This window comes from Fukomys damarensis, unplaced genomic scaffold (genome assembly GCF_012274545.1).
Source record: "Fukomys damarensis isolate Sample0158 unplaced genomic scaffold, DMR_v1.0_HiC HiC_scaffold_23, whole genome shotgun sequence".
NCBI lineage: Eukaryota > Metazoa > Chordata > Mammalia > Rodentia > Bathyergidae > Fukomys > Fukomys damarensis.
Window position 1 is genome coordinate 46,827,337 of NW_022900935.1, and position 24,432 is coordinate 46,851,768.

General features: G+C 47.9%; 2 protein-coding genes across 12 annotated transcripts in view; one reads left to right on the forward strand and one right to left on the reverse strand.

The window, feature by feature from the left end:
* The window catches only part of Tom1l2 (target of myb1 like 2 membrane trafficking protein), a 113,223-nt gene extending 111,371 nt beyond the window's left edge, over positions 1-1,852 (reverse strand). For 4 of the 5 annotated variants that reach the window (XM_010637423.3, XM_010637422.3, XM_033767526.1 and 1 more), the window contains exon 1: positions 1,706-1,852. In XM_010637423.3, the coding sequence (XP_010635725.1) occupies positions 1,706-1,757 (52 nt within the window). In that variant the 5' untranslated portion in view covers positions 1,758-1,852. The remainder of the gene's footprint in view (positions 1-1,705) is intronic. The other variant, XM_010637424.3, reaches the window with a different exon arrangement.
* Positions 1,853-1,864: 12 nt separating this feature from the next.
* The window catches only part of Drc3 (dynein regulatory complex subunit 3), a 36,599-nt gene continuing 14,031 nt past the window's right edge, over positions 1,865-24,432 (forward strand). For 5 of the 7 annotated variants that reach the window (XR_782886.2, XM_010637418.3, XM_019209480.2 and 2 more), the window contains exons 1-9: positions 1,865-2,420; positions 3,418-3,518; positions 6,309-6,473; positions 10,132-10,248; positions 12,231-12,397; positions 18,710-18,856; positions 19,988-20,107; positions 20,652-20,764; positions 22,889-23,063. Coding sequence is in view for 6 of the 7 variants with exons in the window: in XM_010637418.3 (XP_010635720.1) it covers positions 3,506-3,518; positions 6,309-6,473; positions 10,132-10,248; positions 12,231-12,397; positions 18,710-18,856; positions 19,988-20,107; positions 20,652-20,764; positions 22,889-23,063 (1,017 nt within the window). In the remaining variant the exon portion in view is untranslated. The other 2 variants (XM_010637417.2, XM_010637419.3) reach the window with 2 other exon arrangements.

Consider the following 24,432-nt stretch of genomic DNA (forward strand, 5'->3'; position numbering starts at 1 on the left):
AAAAAAAAAAAAAAATAAGGACAGTCTCTTTCAGAGAGATACTTGAGTGGATAGCAGGGAACTTAGGTAGGAAAAGATACTTTCAGGGTCCAGTGTTTATGATCCCTTTAAAAAGACACTACACCAGAAAGGAAAGAGATTTCTAAAGGCCAGTTAGCCAACAGGAGAAGTTTCAACAACTTTACGTTACCACTAAAGTCTGAAAACTAAGCTGGAAATTTATAAGCAAAGAGGGAAATAAAGAATCACCACTGACTAAATCAGTAGGCCCAGGAAGACACTAAAGGTCTCTTTTCATAAAAGACATTTTACCAGTCCTTCAACCAACCAGGAGGAGCCCAGTTTTAAAAGAAACTAATCAGCATTCTTGACTATTTGGCATAAGCTCCTGAACTGGGTGAAAAGGCAAGTTGCATTATTATAAATATTATTATTATCATTATCTGCAGTGCTGGGAATTGAACCCAGGGCCTGGTACAGGATAAGCACACATTCTACCACTGAATCACATCACCAGCCTGCAAACTGCTCTTTTAGTAAGGAAACGCCATACAGGGCCAGGAATTTAGCTCAGTGATACTGTGCCTGCCTCACAAGTGCAAGGTCCTGAGTTCAATCCCTAGCACAAAAAAAAAAAAAAAGAAAGAAAGAAAAAGAAACTGCAAACAGTGGGCACTTTGGTGTTCCTTCACCTATGCTTTGGACTTTCCTCATCTAGGATGCTGCTCATCACTGGTGCCCTTTTCTGGATACAAGGAGTCCCCCCATAGGACTGATAGGTCTGGATACTGCCAGGAAAAGAGTCCAGCTTGGCATATTTAAATTAGAAGACGCAAAAATAGTCAATGTGCAGAAACTACAAATACAAATATACAAAGTATATTAAAACCATAAAACTTGAAAGCCCTACCAAATCTCACCTTCCAGCACCTCTTGTGACAATCAGAACTTCAAATTAGAAGGGACACAAGGTCCTGGGGAAGAGTCACTGGTAAAGCCACTACTGGTGTTCAGGTTTCCTAAGTTCCAGAAGTGTGTTTATCATTGAACAACACAGCCTCCCTTCTTTCCCAAAGGCACTGCAGGCAACACACACACACACACACACACACACACACACACACACACACACGAGATCATCACTCAAATTAGCAAGTCATGGAGCAGGGGGCATTTTCTGGGAAGGTGCCCAGTCTGAAGACTGCTCGTTCCAAATAGGGAGAACTATAGAAGGTAGTGACATCCCACAAAGGGTCTGGAAGAACTAGGTCTGGATGTCAGTGGCAGAAGACTTGTGGGCTGGATAAGGATGCACGCAATGATATCTCCCAATAGGCCAGGGGTAAACAGGCCAGCAGTTGGCTCCACCTCTAGGAGAGACAGGAAGCTCTGGTGGATAGGACGGCCAGGAGCATCTCCAAGTCCAAGTGGGGCCTCGGGGACACCTTCTCGCAATGCTGGCATCAGTAACCGTGAGATGGCACAGAGGCCCCACAAGATCTCCAGGTCCACCGGTGAGGTGGCACTGGCTCCTGGAGGAGGCCCAGCTCGCATGTGACGTGGCCCCGGCGTCAAGCAGGGATCGACTACAAGGATGACCGGGCTGTCTGTGAGGTGGCACAGGCGTCGGTGGGCCGCTGTCCTCACCAGCCTGGTCACCCGTCGCTGCCTCCCACCCGTTCGTCCGCCCCACGAGCAGCCTTACCGAGACACTGCCCCACAGGGGTGCTAAACGGGTTCCCCAGGAGAAATTCCATCTTGGGCGAACCACGCTGAAGCAGCCGGGACACCCTGGCTGCGCCGCGGTCTCAGATGTACCCAGCCGCTCCCGACCTGACTGACTCTTGCCCCCGCCCCACCCTCAGGAACGCCAAGCGCCGGGCCCTTGACTCCGCCCTCGGTCCAGTCTCTATTGGGCCACGCCTACATAGCTCTTCTCCGATTGGTCTTTACACCTCTTGCAACGAAGCCCCACCCACCTCGCGACGTCCGATTGGGCCTAGGAGGGAGCTAGGTCGCCGGAGTCCCCGTCAATCGTAGCGGTACCTCCCCTGGCCCGCCTCAGGAAAGAGGATGTGCATTTTGATTCATCTGGATGTTAGTCTATTTAGAGATGCCTTATTATTACTGGACAAAAGACGAGTCAATCGCTTAAACAGTGAGCGGAAAGAAGGCGTATCTAAGAAGTTGCCGGCCCATACAAAGTGATGATTGGAGAAACGTTTGTTTTCTCTTCGGCTGGTTGGTGTTTGGAGTATTTCACCAACTCAAGATGTGGTCACGTGGTCAGTCAACTTTCACCCAGGATGTCTTTCTCCAGACTTCCCCTTAGCAACCGAGTGGCGGCACTTGGTTCCCCAGCAACAGAGAGGAGACGTCTTCGCTGCGGAGAATCAGCCCAGTTACTAGTGCTTGAGAAGGTGAGACGCGGGAGTTGAGGCTCCAAAAGGACTTGCAAGAGGCAGAGAGCATCTGACTCTTTCCTGACCGACCCTTTTCCCTGAAGATTCCGGCTCAGCCCTTCTCATATGTAAAATGAGCTCAAATATACCCCGCCAGCTACTTTACAGTCGTACTGAGACAGCTAAGACACTTTAGTCTTGGACTTTTGCAGTTTTTGTAGGAGAAAACCGCTAAGAGAGCATTTCTTTAGGAAATGGGCCAGAAAGGATTCTATCCCCACAGCCTCCTGTTGGAACCCTTTCATAGAAAGATAGGTTCCCCTTCCAGAATTTAGCTCTCATATCTAACCTCTTAACTCTCGTTATTTCATTTGGTGTTGTAAAAAGTGATTTGGATGGGAATATGAATACTCGGATTCTACGTCTGTCTTTGTCAGTTACTCATTTGAGGTCTCAGTTTCCCTATCTGGGAAATAAAGGCATTAGGAATCTCTTCTTTAATGCCTTTGCACCGGTTATTTTCTTGTTTTTGAGGCAAAATGCCCTACACTCCCAATTTAAAGAAGGAGAGGTTTATTTTGGCTTACAATTTCAGAGGATTCAGCCCATGGGTGGCTGGCCCTAAGGCAAAACCGACATTGTAAAAGGCCCAAGAGAAGGAAAGATGCTCACTCCCTGGTGGTCAGAATGCAGAGTAGGGAGGAGCTGGGGACAAGAATAAAAAATTTCTTCTAGGTCAAGCCCCAAGTGATCTGCTTTTTCTGACCAGATCTCGCCTTCTAATAGCGCACTCAGCTAATGAGTATAGCACTCTCACGATCCAGTCACCTTCCAGACATGTGAGACTTTTGGGGGACATTTTAGATCTAAATCATAACCAGCTTCAGAGCTAATGTGTAATTAAATAAGGCATGTGCACTTACTGCACACAGTAAGTGGTTGATCTTTCTTCTTAATTTATGCCCAGTAGGGTCTCTATTTTTCAGATCCAATTAACCAGATGGTTGTTTCCTAGGGAAATACAGATCTGTTCTCGGTGAAGAGGCTACTTGACTGATAGGTGTGTGCTGCTTCCCCATCTCTGCCACAAGTCTTCACCAACAATGCTGTCATCAGGCAAGTCCACGGGGATCCAGTTATGGTGGTAAATTTCTAATAAAGTCCCCTTAGAGGAAGACTACCTAGGCCTTGTCCCTGACCCAGAGCAATGTGAGAAACATTATGAGCTGCGACAATGATTGTTCCTAGTATCCTGGGTGGAGTCATGATTAGAAAAGCAGGTTCTGCCACTTACTAGGTGTGTAAATTTGGGTGTGTTAATTAACCTTTCTAACTAGCTTCTGTTTTGTTCTCTAGAAATTGGGATAATTAGTCCTACATATAAATTAAGTTCCTAGAGATTTCTCACATCCATATCTTACCCCGTGTCATCTCTCTTCTCCCCCACTTGCAATACACAGTACTACAGCTAGAATGAGCTTTTGAACCTTGAAATCTGATCATATCACTGCCCTTATTAAACCCTACAGAGATCCTAGGATGATAATAATACAAGTCCTGCATCTCCAGGTATGCATCACTTAGGCAAAAGTGGACCGTGCCCTCTCACCGCAGGGTCCTCACTATGAAGTTTCCTGTCTGTTCTTTCCCTTTGATTCTTTAGATCTCAGCCTTGCCTTCTCTGGCCAGGCCAGGTACTTTAACGTATGCTTTTGTAATTCCCTTCACCTAGAAACTTGTCTTGGTTTGTAACTAAATATTTGTATGATTGTTCAATTATTGCCTGAAACAGAAATAAGGACACTTATCTGTTATTCATGGCATATAGTATTGAATATATATGAGTGGAGTTACTATGTGATCTTACAAAAATATAAGAGAAGAATTATCAACCTATTATGGATGGGGAAGCAAAGGTTTAGACAGATGGAATGAGTTGCCAAAAGGTACATAGTCAGAATAAAAAATCCTGCCTTGGTATACTTAACAGATAATGTGCGTGGCAACAGTCCCTCATTGCCTAGCGTTTTCCTGGCTTGACTGATTGCCAACTTGATCTGTCATAGTTACCAGGCCTTCATGAATGGGGAGGAATGAGAAGGCAAAGTTTTGAAATCAGAATTAAGAGTAATTTCCAAAAGTATATTACCTTTTAAAAAGATAAAAGCCCAATATGCTTTGCAGATAGTGTCTGTCAAATAAAATACATTAAAATTCCTCTAGAGGTAAGTTGGTAGCAAGTTATGGGAAGCCTAGGAAAAATTATTTTAGAAGAGTAGGAAGCTGGTGAGGGCTGGAATTGTCATTGGATCACCCTAAGAAGATACAGTGTGGAGAGAGGGGGAAGAGACGGCCTTGGTCTTGAAAGATGGAAGGCCCATATGGAGAGGGAGATGGCAGGGAGAGATAGCTACATGGGGACAGAAAGGAAAGGTGCACAAGAGTTAAAAGCATTGGGACATTTGATCAGGAACAGCTGCAGAATGGAGCACGTGTATTTGTATAAGCTGCATCTAAGTGGACAGTGGGAGGAAGGAGGGAGAGTAGTCTTAGAGGGAAGCCTCTAAAACCAGATAATTGACTGTCCAGCCCAACCTGTGTTCATGGTGGATGTCATCCGCCCAATAGGAGTCTCTGGCAGCGTTCAGTGAAATTAAAGGTAGAGGGCAGGATCTGCCTGGCATCAGGGTGGGAAGAACAAAAGGTCCAGGGCGGTCTGAATGCTGGGCAGGTATGTGGCCAAAGGTGAGAGGTAAGGCCAGAAGGAAGGTGAGAAGCAGGTGGAGTTAGAATGGAGGACTGAACCTCTAGAGGCCTCAAGAGGCAGAGTCCCAGTAGATTGAAAATATGGCATCCTATAGGGCCCAGCTATTTGGATGTTCTCTTCCATAGGGTTGTTATGATGAGAATGAGGCTGGAATGCCCAGCTTCTCAGGGCTCTGACCCTGTCAAGTCAGAAATAACAGTTCACGGTTAGTCTCACAGTGTGACTGATGCATTCCACAGATTACCTCCTTACCTGCAGTGTTTCACCCAGATCCCTTTGGACCCTTAGCAATGGAAACCTACCAGAATTAGCTTAAATTAAAGAGAAACTAATGTGAGAAATCAGAAAAACACTCACAGAAGAGAGCACAGAAATTTGGGTGAGGCCTAGATTTAGGAACCTTAGGGACTAGAGAGCCAGCAAAAAGAAGGCAGCATCTGTCTCTGCCTGCCTGCCTTTGTCTTTCTTTTCTGGATCTGCTTCTCCCTGTATAGCTCCTGCATCCCCCTCTTGCTCTCTCTGCTTAATCACACACCCCTCCCTGTTTCCTTCCCAGTCAAGCCACCAGCTCTGATGAGCATTCTCATTCCATGGTCCCAAGTTCCTGCTGCTCATAGGGACAGTTTGAATGGCCACTATGGCTCAGTGCACACCTACACACTGAGGGCAACACACACATGACTTGCCTTCAGGGGTGAGGCACTCTCAGAAGGCGCCTGCAGGCTGGTGCACCTGGCTGGGGCTGCCAAGGGCATGGTCAGTTGTTGGTGACCTTCATGATGTGCAGAAACATGGAAACACAGAGGCCTGGCACAGGGCCACAAACCTCAGGAGCCGTGAGATCCACAGGGGACCCAGAATGGACACCAGTACAGTGGGCCAGGTGGGGCCCCTGCTGCACTTCTGAACGTCTATGGAACTTCTATGGAGGGGCGCCTGTGGTTGCAGAAAAACCCCCGACCAGTCTTAATACAAATGTATTAACCCCAAGGTTCATCAGGCTGAGGGTGAGGAGTGAGAAGCCTTCAGGGTGTTCGGGCCACCATAGCGGTCCATGACCCTTAAGAAGAGGCCTCAGCCAGACTTTGTCCTCAAACCAAGAACAACATGGCTATAAGAGAGGAATGTGGTTTTTCTAGGGAAGATGAACCGGATCTATGACTCAGTGGAGCCGAGAGTGATGGACAACGATATGCTCAAGCTGGCTGTGGGGGAGCAGGGTCCGCAGGAGGAGGCTGGGCAGCTGGCCAAGCAGGAAGGCATCCTCTTTAAAGATGTCCTGTCTCTGCAGCTGGACTTCCAGAGTGCGTATCTGGACAGTGGCCTGGGGGTGGGATGGGGGCACCAGCTGGGCACCCTCGCTTTCTTTGCCCTCCCCTTTATGCCCCCAAATTCTGCACAAAGTCTTTTGGTCAAGGGACTCCCATCAGCATGAGGGACGTTGGGCCCTAAGGCGTAAGAGCAACTGGATCCTTTTAAAACTTCACACTTAGTGTTGCTGACATTTGTCCACAACACTTCTGGATTCCGAATGAGAACAGAAAAAAGATAAGAGTTGTCCCTCTCCAAATCTAAGTGAGCTCTCACAAGACCATGCTGTTTCCATCACATAATTTGACAGTACTATCCTTGGAACAGGCAAGCCTAGGACATAGGAACCCCCGCATAACCGATACTGAAATAGAATGAGAGGCTGGGGGAGCCAGCACTCTGGAAGCAGCTTTGGGGGAAGGGGTAACCAAAAAGGGGCACAGGGTCCTGAGGCAGGGAGGCACTCAGGAGTGGCAGGACAGCCTAGTGGTAAGCGGTGGCTGAGGACCAGGCAGGACCTTACTGCCTCAGTGTCCTTATCTACCATGTTTCCCTGAAATTAAGACCTAACTGGAAAATAAGCTCTGGTCATTACCATGATGATAGCCAGTGTCACGCAGATTATACGTCACTATTCTCTTGCTTGGTGGCTGCTTTGTAATGGCAGTTAAGGCAAGGTGTTTGGATCTGGCATTTTTTATCTCTAGTTTCTAGGGCTGATTATTTCCTCTTAGGTCTTATTTTCAGGGAAACACAGCTATGAAAGGAGATGCCTGTAGTCTCTGCATCAAGCACTGCTTAGGAGGACAAGTGAAAACATGTACCTGGCTCATGCTGTGAAGCCAGCAAGTCATAGAGGAAGAAAGATTCCTGATACCCCTGTGTACTGTGCAGGTGAGGCCACAGCAGAGTGAACCAGTGGGACTCACATTCCTGCTCTGTCTTGGGCTGTAGGTTGGCTAGGCATCTGGCCAAAAAAAGGAGTTATTCAGACTTGCCTCAGTTGGGCCCTCTGCCAGACCCTGAGGATCAGCAGCTGGCAAGAGGAGCCCAGCGTAGGCCAGCCTCACATAGGTCAGAAGCCTCCCAGACCATGGTATCTAGGGCTGATCTCCCAGAGCAAGAAGGGCCCTGAGCTGCAGACCTCAGCCCTGAGAGGAAGAAAGGATGCATACAGTGGCCACAGGATGGGACTTCAGCCCTTGACTACTTTTCTTTTGCTTCCTGCACCTCCATCTGAGGTTCATTTAGCCAATACTGAGCAAGTAAGTCCCTATTATATGCCAGGTCCTGTTCTGGGTACTAGGATTCAACTGTGAGCCCAAAAGTCAAAGGACCCTGTCTTCATGGAGTTCACATTCAAGTAGAGGAGGCAAATACAGAAGGAAAATATACTGCATGTTAAAGGTAATATGTGCTATGGGGCAAAATGAAGCAAAGAAGGAAAACTAGGGTGGGGTGCAGTGTTTTCTAGGGTGGCCAGAGCCCTCACCAAGAAGGTAACAATCAAACAAAGCCTTGGGGGAGGTAAGGGAGGGCCCCACATGGAGATCCACCAGGGAAAGTGTATGAGGCAGCATTAGTAGCCAGGACCAAAGTCCTGAGGCAGGCCAGGGATAGCCTGATGAGGCCTGCTGTGGAGGCCACTGTGGAGATAGGTCAGAGAAGTCTCATTGTGGTCAGCTGGCATCTACCGTGGGGCCTATGGAAGGTGCTTGGCTTTCATAGTGTGTGAGGTGGAACCCCGAGAGCGTCCTGAGCAAAAGCAGGTCAGGATGGGACTTGAGTTCTCATAGGACACCTCCTGCTATAGGGTCAGGGCTGATGCAGGAATCTAGTGAGATGGCTGCTGCTGTGGTCCAGGGAATGACACCATTGGCTTGGGCCAGGATGCTGGCCAGAGGTAGATTTGCTGTCAGTATTCAGGATTAAGTTGGCTTTTTTGTCAGTCCTGCCATGCTGGTAACTCATTTGGAGCTAACTGCCAAATGCTTCATGGTTTGTTTTGCTGTTTGATTTTTCCACAGATGCCACTGGCATGCAGGTGAGTGTGGCAGAGCACCAGGTGTACAGGAGCTACCAGCAGATTGCAGGGAGCTCCCACAGCCAAGGGCAAAGTGTGGGCAGGGTGCTGTCAGTCAGAGATCAGAGCCACAGCAGGTGTCTAGAAAATCCAGCTAGGCATGGGAGGTGTCTGGGAACCTGCAGCAAGCCTGGGCTCTGCCCAGAGTGGGGAGGAGAGTAGGGAAAGGTATCAGTGTGGGAAATCTGGCCACAGTCAGGGAGCTAGGGAACAGATTCCAGTGCCACCCAGCCCTGGGGACCCATGGAGGGAGCGGGGAGCAGTCCAGCTCTAGGCACACAGAGCAATGGGATCTCAGGGCCCTAGGTTAGAAGACCCAGCCACAGGAAGAGGGTTGAGAATGGTACCTTTCCCCACACCCGAATTTTCACAATCTCACTAGTTGGGCCCTGACTCTGAATGAATATTGAAACTGCAATTCCAAATGTGTGCTTGTCCATAGTCCTTGCTTTTTTTTGTTTTGGTTTGGTTTTTTGGCAGTACTGGGTGTGGAACCAAGGCTTCTCATATTACTCGGCAAGTTCTCTATCACCGAGCTACACCTTCAACCCTCTTAATGATACTTTTTTAAACCCCTTCATGTCTATATTATTCTACTTCTTTAAGCATTCTAATTGTGTAAGTTTTGGAAATCACTATAAAAGGAAATACAGAATAAAGTGGGTATATAAACAATAGAACTCTCTGTGGTTTCTGGGAGGATCTGGGACACTGGGTTAGCCTTCAGAATTTTACACTTGCAGTATCAATTGTTAGTGTGTTATTCAGGACTCTTCTGGCTGCCAGTGATAGAAGTCAAACCCTGACTGGCTGATGAATGAAGGGGTTGGGTGGCTGTGGAGCTGGGGTGGATGGGCCTCAGGGACTGTGGGGTCCTACCATTTCCATGACGTGCATGCTCTGTTGTATAGTGATTTATACCATTTGTATATGCGCCGCTAGGTATTTCTTAGCTGTGTCTTTGGAGACACTCCAAGAAAACTACAGATCAAAGGACACAGGCATGGGCCAGGTATTTAGCTCAGTGGTGCTGCCGCCTGCCTCCCAAGCATAAGGTCCCAAGTTTGATCCTCAGTACCAAAAAATAACAAAACAACAGCAACAAAGACATTAAATATTTCAGTAAATTTGGCAAAATGACCTTCCAAAAGCTTGAACTAGTTGACTAACCTTCCTGCCAATAGAGCTGCATACCTCAGTTTTATTTGTCATGTTGCAAAAGGCTAGCCCCATCTAGTAGCCTATTTTTCAAGGTGGACCAGCCTCTTGGAGCCACTCAGCCTGACACCAGAGGCAAAGTGAGTGAGTCTCCTACCCTGGACAGGTCCAGCTCACCTCCCACACCACTCCCAAACCTTTCCACCAATGGACCTCTTAAGTCCTCCTATAGCTCTGGGTGACAGCACTGATCCCCACTGACATTATACACTAATAGGGACACAGTGCTCATCAATGCTCAGCCCACCCACTTACCCCAGGGGAGGGGAGGGGAGTGGCAGGGTCTTTCTCTGTCCAACTCTAATTCGTCTTGGTCCCTTGACTTGAGCCTGACCCCTGGGCTGTTGCAGACATCCTCCGCATAGACAACCTCTGGCAGTTTGAGAACCTGAAGAAGCTGCAGCTGGACAACAACATCATTGAGAGGATCGAGGGCCTGGAGAACCTCACGCAGCTGGTCTGGCTGGGTAAGGCCCTGGCCTCTGTGTATGTCCACCCTAATCAAAGGTGACACCCTGCCAAGGTTGTCGCCTCCCCAAGGACAGTAATCATGCATGACACTCAGCTACCAGCCTGTCATTAACCCAGGCACAGCAGAAGCTCTGTCTTCTAGAAGCAAAAAAAAGAAAATCCTGAGGCTTACGGTGGCCAAAGCACAACAAAAGATGTGTTAGACATCAGGACAGAATGTTCTGCTTCTACCTGCCCATTCTCTCAGTCTGGGTGAGGCACAAGGAGAACTGCTGTTTAATCCAGACACAGGTGGACAGATAACTTGTTATCCAGTGGGGTCCAGATCAAACCAACAGTGACCATGGCAAAAGCTGTGTGCATTAAACACTCAACAACACACTAAGTGTGGACCTGCATGTTTTCCATGAGTGAGGCCTTTCTGTTCCCACTGCAACCCCATCGTGAAATTGAGAAAACCTAGGTCGCAGAGACGAAGTGGCAACATCAGACTCCCAGCTTGGCTCTGACCCTAGAGCTCTGGCCCTTACTGCCAAAGCCAAAGGTTTTGATGAACTGCGTCTGTCTGCTGATTTCTTAGAAGCCCCTCATATTTGGTGAAGGGCAGTGAGAATAGGGAGAAGAGAATAAGAGCTCTTATTCTGAAAGCTCTTCAGACACTTTGTCTTTTAGCCCAATAACAATGTTAACATTGGTGTTTGTTATAATTGCAACCTATAATAGAGGAACCAAAGCTCAGAGAGGTCAGGGCACTTTCCTGAAGCTATACAGCCAACCCCAAAGTTCATGCTTCTTTCACCCTGCCAGGCTGCTTCCTAATAACGAGGGCAACCGGGGCATCAGAGCACCTCCCAACCTGCCAAACACTCTCAGCTGTGTTTGTGCTGACCCTTAGCAGCCACAGGGACCCCACAGGCAGGGTCATGCTGCCATTTCACAGATACAGCCAAATGAGGCTCAGAGAGGCTGAACAGCTTGATGGGGTCATACACACAGCCAGGTCTTCGGAGTCTTCAGCCTAGGTCCCCAACCCAGGTACCCCTCACTGTATGCCGGCCCCCCATGAAACCTGATTCCCAGCTGAAAGATCTGCATCTCTCTGCGGGGAGGTGAAGACAGTGTCCCTGACAATACTGAAGGTGCCAGGGTCAACCTTTCACAGGAGCTACCAGGCCTACCTATCTCTCAGCCATGCATCCCCACAAAAGCCCAACGTTTGCTCATTCACCCAGGGAGTGACTTGATTCTGGCCATTGGTCCCTCCTTAAACAGTATTTCTCCTTCCTGACCAATCCCTTAGGGAGGAAAAATTCCATACTACCCCTCAGGGCTGTTGCCAGAGGATGTGCACACGAGCACTTGATAAACAGGTAAATGCTAAGCAGATGGGAAGCAGTCTACTGAAAATACCCACTGGTATTAGCTGGGCATGGCGATACATTCCTGAAATCCCACTACTCTGGGGCTGAGGTAGAAGGATCATAAATCCGAGCACAGCCTGGGCTGCTTAATGACTTGGTAGGACTCTATCTCAAAATAAAAAAGAACTAGGGTTGTAGCTCAGTGCAAAGGTCTTGAGTTCATTCCCTGGTAACACACACACACACACACACACACACACACACACACAAACACACACACACGGGGAAGGGCCACCCCATAACTGTCTGCCCCTGACCCCAGGGCTTACTCCTTTAGACCTACCTGTCAGTGTTTTTGTCTCGGCACTGTGACAGAGCATCAAGGTGTCCCAGTCCAGGGGATGAGTGGCAGAACTGGGGAGAAGGGGACATCTAAGGCTACAGGAAAGAATCACACCAGGGTTCTAGAAATCACAAGCTGTTGAACAGCAGGTCAGTCCTTGGCCCCTAAATTGGTGCTAAATCACACAGCACATGGTAGCCCTGATGGTTTTATTTCAGGACAGTCCCTCCCCTGGCCCAGACAGCACATCTTCAGAGCACTCTTCCCTTCCCAGATCTGTCCTTCAACAACATCACAGTTATTGAGGGGCTAGATACCCTGGTCAACTTGGAGGACCTGAGTTTGTTCAACAATAGAATCTCCAAGATTGACTCTCTAGATGCACTGGTCAAGCTGCAGGTCCTGTCACTGGGCAACAACCAGATCGACGACATGATGAATGTGAGTAGCTCGGCCTTGGGACTCATGCGGGGGTCAGGGTGGGAGTCTGGAGCATGGGAATTGCAAGCTGAGGGTTCCTGGTCTACCCCTTTGCCTGGAAATGGAGACATCAAGATTATTCCACGGGAGGGATAATAATATCTAAATGCAATGCTTAAACCTACAAAACTCCCCTCTGGATGCCAATTTGCAACCTAAGTTTTGGTAGGGTCCCTTTCTTTCCCTGCACGTCATGCTCATTTAGCAAGTATTTGCTGAGGTGAGGACCTGTTGGATGTGAGGCGTTTGTCTTGTACTCAGTAGATAGTGTATGGTCAATGTATGGACAATGTATGGTTCCTTTGAGGTAAGCAGCCGACACCACAGACACAGGCAGCAGGAAGCTAGTGGCCTGAGGAACAGTAAGGCAAGACCCACAGAGGGAAGGAAGGCATCCCAGGTACCAGGGATTTGTCTATGTGACTGTGGACATTGGTCATCTTGGGGAAAGGTGAGCTTCTGCCCTCACCCCACAGCAGTGGGCCATGAGGGTTCTGTGTCAGGTCACCCCGGGCTTATTAGATAGCCCTGGTGGTCTGCTTCTCCAGCCTGCCTACCAGTCTTGGTGCTGTCCAGCATCCTTTCAAGACCCCTTTGTTGCTTAGGTCAGTCTGATGAACTGGATTACAACCCAGCTGCATGCCAGAGCAGGTTAGATGAGCAGCCTGGGTGGGTCATGTGTCAAGTTATCATCACTGTTTGAGTCTGTTCAGCAAGGTCAAACCCTAGAGGCAGTGTAAAGGCAGGTAGGTTCTTCTTCTTCTTCTTCTTTTTTTTTTTTTTTTTTGTACTGGGGATGGAACTCGGGACCTTACACTTGCTGGTCAGGCATCTGCACCACTGAGCTTAACCCCCAACCCCTAGACAGTGCAGTATTAGAATTTCACCTGCTTTCTGGAGGATTGACATCTAAGTGACATGTTAGTGCCCCGTGACTCATATCAGGCATCTGCACCACTGAGCTTAACCCCCAACCCCTAGACAGTGCAGTATTAGAATTTCACCTGCTTTCTGGAGGATTGACATCTAAGTGACATGTTAGTGCCCCGTGACTCATTTTCCTTGCCTGTCACATGGACAGAGTAAATATCCCACCTGTTCAGGCTATCACAAGTATCAAATGAGATACTGAACATAAAATACTTGGTTCAGAGTTGGGCTAGAGCAGGTTCTTAACAAGCAGAGGGCCTGTCATAGTGACATTCTTCCTGGAAGAATGTCAGGCAACAAGAGGTGACTTGCTTCAGACTCACTAAGAGATGATGAGAATTTTCCATCGAGCAGAAGAAAGATTCTCAGGAGGCGAGAGTAGCATAAGCAAAGGCCCAGAGGTTATCTAGGAAAGCCCACTTTATAGCACCATGGAGGGGTTCAAGGTCCTGAGAAGTCCAGGGTGTGCGCAGACTGGGGCTCAGCCTGGAAACTGAGCTTGCTGTGGCCAGGGATATTCAGAGAAACATTGAGATCCAGCTGGCTTTGTGTTATGGTATGTTCAGGGCAGATCTACGTTAGCAAGGAACCCACCACCATGAGGGTGAACTTGGAGGGGTAGAGGCTGCATGAGTGGGGCCTAGGATGGTGTCTCCAGAAAGGATGCTTGACCTGCAAATATCAGAAAAGCTTAACTTCAACTGGCTGGAAGCCGAGGTGAGACAGGGATGTTGGAGCAGGTGGTTTGTTTGAGAGGTGACTTCAGGGAGGTGGAGGGAGTGAGGGAGGAAGAGAAGAACTAATATATGGGTGTCACTGAGGTTGCCTCTGCAGGTGATGGGAGCTCAGAGGTGATTCTTCTGGACCTCAGAAATATCCAGAATGCTTCCCAGAAGCAACCCTATGAGGGTCAGAGCCCCAGGCACTGGTTGAAAGTCCTATCCCTCAATAGCTGGTGTCAGCCCAAGGGAATTAGCTCCCTCCCCACCTGGCTTCTGGGCCCACTGGGCCTCTGAGTGTCAGAGACCTCTGTGACACAGAAAGCCAGTGATGAGCTGGGCACTGTCAGCAATAGTCTGTCACAGTGGCAGCTAAAGTCAGAGATCTGCCAAGCACCAGTTGTAAACAACAGCATTTAGTGGCCTCGTTATTGGCACTGGAGAGAGAGGCAGCTTGTCAATGGGGCTTCAAGGACACAGGTTCTTTCCACTTCTGGGTTCTGCCAGCCTCAGTATCTGTCCAAGGTTGTTTCCCCTTGCAGTCAAGGTTACAGGTTTCCATGTTTCTTTTTCTTTTCATTTCAGTATCAGGGATTGAACTCAGGACCTTACACTTACAAGGCAGGCTCAGTGCCACTGAGCTACATCTCCAGCCCTAAACCATATTCCATGTTTCTATCTAGCAAGACAGAGAAAGTAAGAACTCTTCCCCCCAGTAAGGTTTAGTCCAATCAGGACATTTTAGGCTCTCCATATACCCTCAGCCCAGTATCCTGGCTAGAACATGACCAGGCTGGTGGCTTAGGTGGATGGCCAAGTATGTGTCCAAATCCTAGAGCTGATATAGACTCAGAAGTCTGCCCTGCACACCAGACAGAGATTTAAATCCACTAGCACCCTTCTACTTTGACATGTAGACTGTCTAGCCTGCTTCTGCTTTGTTGGGATGAAAAAAATTGAGTCTGGCTGAGTGAGGCATACATAGGGTGGGAAGGAAGGCTAATAACATCAGAGCTAAGATTTAGTCAGCCTGTGTTCAAATCTCAGCCCTGCCACCTACCAGCTATATGTCCTTGGGCCTGGTGACTTAGGGTTCGGTGTGCCCATTTGCATATCTGTAACAACATGACATTGGTGGCAGTTTTTACCTCATGGGGTAGTTGTGAAGATTGAATCAACCAGAGAGTGTTAGGTGCTTAACAAAGGACCTGGCGCATAGTAGGTACACAGAAGTGATTCTAATTTGGAGATAAAGCCAAAACCATTTTTTTCCCTTTGCTGAGGATGAACCTAGGGACTGCCACATGCTAGACCAGCACTCTGCCACTGAGCCACACCTTCATTTCCCCATCTTGCTGCTTTAAACTTCCTATGATCATTTATTTACAGATGGATCTGCCTTGGTGTATCCTATACCCCAGGCTCTGTGTGAATGAATCCTCTCTGATTTGTTATCCCTCAGGCTTGGAGAGTTTACTAGAGCCAAGGCCCTGTCCCTCCAAAGGCCCAGACCTGGACATGAAAGGACACGGAGATGGTCATGCTCTGGCCTCAACCCCTTAGTCTTGGATGCCTTCCCATCCTGCCTCTGCAAGGCCTGGGCAGGAAAAATCCCATCATCTGTGTCCAGTGGGTACCACATAGCTTTACATGAATATTCGAGATATCCATATAGCAAGTCCCTAGAGAAAAAGAGGCAGACAGAAGCCCCAGGGGAGAGGCTTCCAGGGAGTGCTGAGGTATCTGGGCCAGATGTTCTCAAATCCTGACTGTATCCTGGGGACTCTAGGGATCCAGGATCCTCTTCAATTACTCCAGCACCAGCCCTCTTTGGGACTTGACCTAGGACATCCTGACAGACACTTCTCAGGTATTAGCTTCTAACACCAGCATCTTTGCTTTTAGTTCTTATCTTTCCTGCATATCTGACATCTAATTACATGCTCTCTTATCCTTTATTTACTTCCAAGGCTTAAGTCCTGCTCATTGCATTAAAAACACAGACTTTGAAGCAGAACTCAGGGCACACAGGACAAGTCCTCTCACTCCTGGCCTTGGTCCTTGCTTCTGTCTCCCAGGACACAGCTGTTTCTAAATTGACTCTGTGTTTCTCCAGGTGCCTGGTATCTAAGAATTATTCATGACCATCTACCTGCCTTTAGTTGCCCCCACTCTGTTGAGTCATCAGTCCCCCTTCCCTGCTGTACCATTGCTCAGACACTGCATGACATATTTTCCATTTCCCTAAAGGTAGATATCAAGGTTAGTTCTAACCTGGTGCCATTACACACAGGCTGTAGTGAATGTCCTTGAATAGGGGATGTTCTCGAACAGGGTTACTTTCACCTGGACTAATCCATGCATAAGATAAACTCATAGAGGGGAATTGCCAGGTCAAAGGGCATGGGTATTTTTAATTTTAATAGATCTTAGCCAAATTCCCCACTTTACAAATAAAACTGTTTATAGATTTGCCAGCACTGATGGGGCAGTCTGTTTCTCTCACCTTCCACAAAACATTTTGTTATCAAACTTTTGTCTTTGCACATCTAAAAGATGAAAACTAGAGTCTCATTTGGGGCATCTCTTAAAAATTAAACCATGGCTGGGCGTGGTGGCACATGCCTATAATCCCAGCACTTGGGAGGCTCAGGCAGGAGGATCGCTGTGAGTTTGAGACCAGCCTGAACTATGTAGTGAGTTCTAGGTCAATCTCAACTACATAGTGAGACCCTGTCTCAAAAAAACAAAACAAAACAAAACAAAAAAATAAAACCAGATCCTGTCTCCCTCATAGACACTTAAGATTCCAATGGCTTTATTGTCCTTGGGGAAAAAATCCAAACTCTGTGCTCACCAACATGCCCCTGACTTTGTCTCCAGTATCATTTCATATCCACGCCCCGCTTTGGGTACTGAGGATCGAACTCAGGACCTTGTGCTTGTGAGGCAGTCAGCAGCATCACTGAGCTAAATCCCCGGCCCCATTTCATATCTATTTTACAGCACCCTCCCCATCATTCTGCAGCCACATGGCCTTAGTTCAGTTCCTGGTAACTGCCAAGTTCCCTTGTGTCTCAGTGCCTTTGCCTGCACTGTGTTAGCCCTGGGGATATGCTTTGCCTGCTCTGCCGTGGTTGACTCCCGGAGGTCTCAGGTTAAATACCACCCCCTGTGAGACCTCTGAGCCCCCTAGCTGAATAAGGCCTCTATTATTTTCTCTCACTGTGCCATCTTTGCATTCTTTACAGCACATACCCTGAACTGTAATCATTTTATTTTAAAAAACATTTTTGCCACCCCTAGAGTGTAAACTCTTGCTGTTAGATTGTTAGGGCAAGGACCCATGGGCCACATTCCTGGCTCTATTCCCAAAGCCAACCACCTACCTGAAACCTATTAGGTACTTAGTAAGGTTTGTTGGACACATTTTTTAAAAAATGACTGAAAGAAATATGTTTAGAAAAGCACATGCAGTTCCTCCTCAGCCTTGCACAGCACTGTGACAAGGTACTCAAACAATGCTATAACATGAAGTATTAACTATGTGCTCGACTTTTTCTCATTTTACTAAAACTTCAGTATAGGAAGAACAAACAATAGCGAGTGGAAAATTCCACTCGCTATTATCCAGTGAATACAAAGTTAGCCATACATTAGTTTCATTTAATTTAAGAGATTTGCACCTCAGGAGGCTGAGGCAGGAGGATCGCTGTGAGTTCAAGACCACCCTGGGCTACATGAGTTCCAGGTCAGTCTCAACTACATAGTGAGACCCTGTCTCAAAAACAAAAAACAAAAAAAGAGAGATTTGCACCTTTCTAAAAGTGGGCAAAAAGGCATAGCTATTCTGAGCTAATAATAATATAATAATAATAATAATAGTAAGAGCAGCAACAACTATAATTATCCTTCTTTTTTTTTGTTGTTTTTTTTTTGTTGTTTTTTGAGACAGGGGTCTCACTATGTGGTTGAGACTGACCTGGAACTCATTGTGTAGCCCAGGGTGGACTCGAACTCACAGCAATCCCCCTGCCTCAGCCTCCCGAGTGCTGGGATTACAAATGTGCGTCACTATGCCCAGATATCCTTTATTTTTATGCATGTGTGTGTGTTACTAAGAATTGAACCTGGGACCCAGCTCTTTTTAAATTTTTATTTTTGAGGGAGGGTCTTGCTAAGTGACCCAGGCTAGATTCAAACTTGAGGTCCTCCTCCTGCCTTGGGACCTGGGATGCCTGGCTATTGGGGACTGTTCTGAATGTCTTTCAGAACTTACTTCATTTGGTCTTTACATCACCTGTAACATACATGGTATACTTATACCCACTTTACAGATGAGGAAATTGAGGCTCCTAGATGTTAGGTAACTTGTCCAAAGTCTGCAGCTAGCATTGAAAATTGGTTGACTGAGTCTTTGGAAAGCCTAGGTCTGTTGGAAGGCCTCAGCTGATGGAAGGTCTCAGTATAGCTGTCTGGTTTGGAAGCCCCACCTCTTGCCTGTACTCTTGAAAGGTACCCTGACCAGCTGGAAGCTCCAGTAGAGCACTGAAGACAGATGCTATATGTGCGCTTTCAGCTCTGCAATTGCTAGAAAACAAGTCTTTTCCCTGATTCTCCCCAGATCGTCTACCTGCGGCAGTTCAAGTGCCTGCGGACACTCAGCCTCTCAGGGAACCCCATTACTCAGGCAGAGGATTACAGGATGTTCATCTATGCCCACCTTCCTGACCTTGTGTACCTGGACTTCAGACGCATCAGTGAACATGTGGCAAGTGTCTCCCTCTCTGTCCGCCATCTTTGTGAGACAGAGGCCTCAGGAGCCTGGGTTTCACAGAAAGAAGAGAAGAAGAATCCCACCCTTTGGTGGCAGGACAGGGAAGCCCTTGAGTGACGGTGTTTGAATGAAGGCTATTGACCTGCCCACTCCTCCTCTCGTGAAGCTGGTGCTTTTACTTGGAGAGAAGGCCCCGTGTTCAGGGCACTGAGGTGATGTAGGGGGAACCCCAGAGAGGCCATCCACAGCAGGGAGGAGAGCTGGCCCACAGTCTCAATCCTTCACCTTCTTTCAAGGTTTACAGAGACGACATGGGGTCAGAGAGTTGCTCTCCGACTCTACTGACTGTGGACTTTCTCTTTGAACAGTCAAAAAAATCAAGAGTTTGAATTCTAAAACTCTTAATTTTTCAGGAGCTCTAGTGATGCAATTGGTTAGTACATGGTACTTATAAAAACTCTCAGTTTTTAATTTTCTCATGTAAGCAGTAATTGTAAATGCATAGAATAGGCCAAAGGCCTTTTGAATATGTTTTCCCATTATAAAAAGACAGCACAGCTTAACGCTGTGCAGTAACAAAACAAAGTATCCTCAGATATGTACACCAAGGATGAATAATGCAGCCTGGGCATCCCCATTTGCTCAGGAAGCAAGGTTCCTTCATGATTCGGCACCTGTGTAGAATCGTCAAGCTAAATAATAAGCAAAAGCTCTGAAAAGCACAGTTCCACAAGCAGGAATACCTGAAACACCCTATCCACATTAATATTTGACATGGGCCAGCCACAGCCTGCCCCAAGACCTGGGCTTCTCTTACTGCTGTGGGACTCAGGCAGGAGGACATCTTCCAGGGCTCACGGGACCTGCCAGGAGCAGTTCCAGCTGACCAGGGGCTGAAGGCAGGCTCCCGGTAACCTCCCAGCAAGATCCAGGAATTCCCAGTTCTTTGATTTCCCTTGGACTTATGATATCTGGCAGTCTCATCCAATGACTCCCAGCTTTCCCAGATTCTGTGAAAGGGACCCTCTAGCTCATTCTTGGGAAGCCGTAAGATGGCACTGGTCACTGTGGCTCAGAAGGACTAAATGTCCTAATTACGATGCCGACTTCCTATTCCCTGGTCAGAAAGAGCTGGCAGAACTGAAGTACCAGTACAGCATTGATGAGCTGAAGCACCGGGAGCACCTGAGGGAGGTCCAGCTGGAGGAGGAACAGGCCCAGCGGGCGAAACTGGAAGAATACAAGGTACCGCTGGGGGAAGGGTCACACCTCAGCCTGGTTCAGAAATGCTGATGAGCACACACTGATCATGTTCAGTGGAGGTATTCAGAGATCCTCAGGCCCCAAATTATGAGAATCATGCTCCATGCCCAGGGGCTGACACCCGCCTTTCACTAGGTTCTTCCCTGCATGCCCCCACCCCCGTGACAGTTAGCTCCATCTCAGACCAGCCCAGCTCACTGGAGCCTCTAGAGATTATACTAAAAACAGTCTGTCTTAACAGCTCCTTTTCTTAAGATCCTTAGGTGGTTTCCCTATGGCTTGCAGGTACAATTGAAGTCCCTTAGCTCAATGTAAGCATAGCTTTCCAGAAACAGCTTGCAACCGTGTCCTCTGCACCTGCACACGTGCCCTCCTCTGAGTAACCCACACATCTGCCTCCCTGGGAGGAGGCTGTAGCCCAAGTACAGCATCCCCTTCTCTAGGAAGTCTTCACTGGCCCCAGTGCCCAGTGTGCACTTAGAGGGGCAGCTTGGGATCACCATGCCCAGTGTGTTCCTACCCACAGATGGCGTTTGTTGAACACCTGAACAGTTCCTTCCTATTTGACAGCATGTATGCTGAAGATGTGGAGGGCAGCAAGCTGTCCTGTCTGCCCACTGTGGGCGAGCTCCTCAAAGCATATCCTTCCTGCCTCCCAGGTGCCTCTCTGTCATGAGCCTGATCAGCAGTACCCACCTGCCCCAGCACCTTCACCTTTCTTCTGCTCTGGGATTCAGTGTCGTCATGTCTCATTTGAGACTCTGGGAAGTACTTGAAAGGCAATGCCACCTAGGTCATTTGAGCTGCATAGGGGAATGCCATCAAGATTTCAGGGGACATATGGAGACTGGCATGGTATGGATCTACCATGCCTAGCAAGCTGGGTTTTCAGAGCTGGAGAGATTGAAATGTATGTCTGTAGCATGAGATCCCTATTAGCCATATTTATTTGTTCCTACTATGCATCTGCGTATAGTGCTCATAATTTTCTCCAGCACCCCACTAGATGAGTGCTGTTATTAACCCCTTATATAGCTAGGGAAACTAAACTTGGAGAGGTTAAGTGGCTTGTCTGCATTAGAAAGTAGGATTTAGAGCCAGCTCAGTGACACGTAGCTATAATCTGAGCACTGAGGGAGGCTGAGGCAGGAGGATCAGAACTTGGAGCCTCACCTAGGCAATTTAGCAAGACCATAAAGGGAGGGGAGCTGGGGATGTAGCCCCGTGGTAGAGCATCCCTCACTTTGATCCTCAGTGCTAGAAAAATAAAAAAGCACCAGGATTTGGACCCTCACAAGTTGGGCCTGAGAGCCTGCATTCCTTCCTCGGGGGGCAAAGCCCAGAGGATGTGATCAGCATTTGTGATGGGGACAGTGGCCATGATGACCCAACCACAGGTTTAAATTGTAAACTGAGGATCAGGGTAGTTGTGAGAGGCTCTGAGCTGAGATAAACAGCCCCAGATGAGGCTGTGGAACCCCTGTCACTGATATCAACATCCAGGAAACTACAGAGGCAAATCTCCAATAAAGGAACTGTTATTTGGGAATAAAATGTGAAAGTAAAGTTACACTTTGGGATCCACACATAAAACAGTTTGGCCCAGGATCCATCTGGCGAACAAAAGAAAGGCTGGGTGTGGCTGGGAAAGAGTTGCGGCTCAGTTTTCAGTGTTCTCGGTGGTGCCGTAGTCACTAGGTGAAACTTGTCCTTAAAGTCAGAGCCAGCTGTTTTGCTGAATCAGGCTTTTGAGATTGTGGCAGACACGTATAACTTTGCGCATTGCTGGGCATCCTGTGATAAAGTTAACATATCTGTGAGCCCCTCCCTCTGTGACCTTCCTTGCTTCCTCTTGGCCAGGGTTTGGCCCACGTAAGTCTTTTTTGAATCTGACAGTTTTCCTACAGGGCAGAAATCTACTCAAAATGCTGACATTCTGAAGAGAATGAAGTGGTGTGGTAAAGGACAATAAAGAACGGGACTCCAGGTCAGATGGACAGGCTCCTACCTGGCCTGGTCACGCCCCACTCCAAGCAGTGTACATCTGGCTCTATAGCATGTGGCCTTGTGACTCTGGACAAATCATTTCCATCCCAACACAACCACCCAAGGTCCTGTAGGCTTTACTGGCCTTACCCCAAAGACTTCCTAAGGACACCATGAGATTGGGTCTTCTGTGCTCTCTCCACTGCTAGTGAAGAAATTAAGGCCCGGCATGGAGCAGTGACTTGCCAGCATGGATCCCAGAAGCAGTAGCAGAGCCAGGACTTGAACCTGCATCATCCACTTTGACCCTGTGGTGCCCCCTCCTCAGCTCAGCTAACACCAACACAGGCCCTCACCACATGTGCCTTCCTGAATAACTCACTGGAGACAAAAGCACACTGCCATTTTCCCTGGCCACTGCTGGCCCCGGCCCCTCCCTGACTCAAGGTCCTCCAGGTTTCTTCTGGGGCCCTTCAGCCTCATGCTAAATTCCTCGTGTTGATGGTACAATGACCCAATCCCTATGCTATGCTTTAAATTTCAAATCCTGGCTCTCTAGTGGTCAGGGATTTAGCTCAGTGGTGCCTCTGCCTTCCTCAAATTCTGGCTCTCTGGGCCTCAGTTGCTTCATCTGTCAAATGGTCCATGTGGAAGCATGGGTTCAAGTCCTGTGCATTAGGGTTCAGCACACAGCCCACCAACGCTTTGTCTTGTCCCTCACCCCCACACACTGGCCTACTCCAGAGACATCCTCAAGCTTCCTTAACAGCCACTTACCTACAAGGAAAAATTTGTCATCATCTGCCTGAATATTTTCGAGTATGGCCTAAAACAGCAGGAGAAACGGAAACTGGAGCTGGATACCTTCAATGAGTGTGTCCAGGAGGCCATCAAGGAAAACCAGGAGCAAGGAAAACTCAGGATCGCCAAGTTTGAGGAGAAGCACCTGCTGGTAAGTGTTCCACTGTGTCCTCTTTAGGGTGTCCTGAGCTCCTCCAGTTGTGGAAGAGCTGCCAGTCATATGTCCTCTGACAACCCCTGAGGCCCAGGGTCACTTACCTGTTCGCCAAGGATCATACTGCAACTAAATGGCAAGCCAGGGCTCAACTTCCTCCCAGCATCACCAACCAGGTGTTGAGCTTATAGGGCACCTATGGGTCTGTCACGTAAGATGCCTCTCTGGAAACCAGACATGGTGGCATACTCAGGAGGCTGAGAAAGGAGGATCACAAATTCTAGGTCAACCTGGGCAACTGAGCAACTTAGTAAGACCCTGTTTAAACAATAAATAAATAAACAAAAGAGCTAGGGATGTAGCTCAGTGGCAGAGGACTTGCCTAGCTCCCCAGTACTGGAAAAACAAAGACTAAAGATGTCCTGGGATTCCAGCTTGTCATCATCACCACTACAGTATTGATAGTGGTATTTGTACCACTACTGCAATGACAACCATGGAGGTTCCTACTGTTTTTGTTCTGATCTACCATTTGTTTAGCAAGCATTTTTTTGTAGGGGGGTACTGGGGATTGAACTCGGGTCCTTGCATTTGTGAAGCAGCTGCCGGAACCACTGAGTTAATCCCCAGCCCTAGCAAGCATTTTCTGAACTCACTTTGTGTGGGACCTTCAGTGCTGGAGCCATGATGCCTATGGTCCCTGTCCTTGGGGAACCCCCACCTGGTAAGGCACTCAAATCTGGGCCCAGCACTTGAGTGTGCAATGTCATCACTTCCCAGTGGGCAGCTAGGAAGTCTTTGGTGTTGCCTTGGGCTTAACCCAGGCTGAGGAGTTTAAGGAAGGATGAGGTTTATAGAACAAGGAAAAATTGGTCAGGCATGATGGAGGAAGGATGTCTCTCCTGGGGGAACAGCAAAGGAAAAGACCCAAGCAGGGGTCATTGGAGAGGGACCAATCTTTACACTTGATGGGAATTACTTCTTTTAGTTAGCACCACTATTATAATTATCATTATTATTTGAGATGGGATCTTACTATGTTGCCCAAGCAATTCCCAGGCTCACCCCATCTTCCTGCCCCAGATAACTAAGTAGCTGGGGCTACAGGTACATGCTACAGTAGGTGCATAGTTAGCATTACTTTATTATTTACTGTACTGAGGATTGAGTATTGAACGCAGAGGTGCTCTACAACTAAGATACATTCTCAACCCTTTTTATGTTTTAAAACATGTTCTCAGAGCTGCTGAGGCTGGCCGTGAACTTGTGATTCTCCTGCCTCAGTCTCCCTCAGTGCTGAGATTGCAGGAGAGTACCATGTGCCTGGTTTATTTAGGTTTTTTTTTGTTTTTTTTTTTTTTTTTTT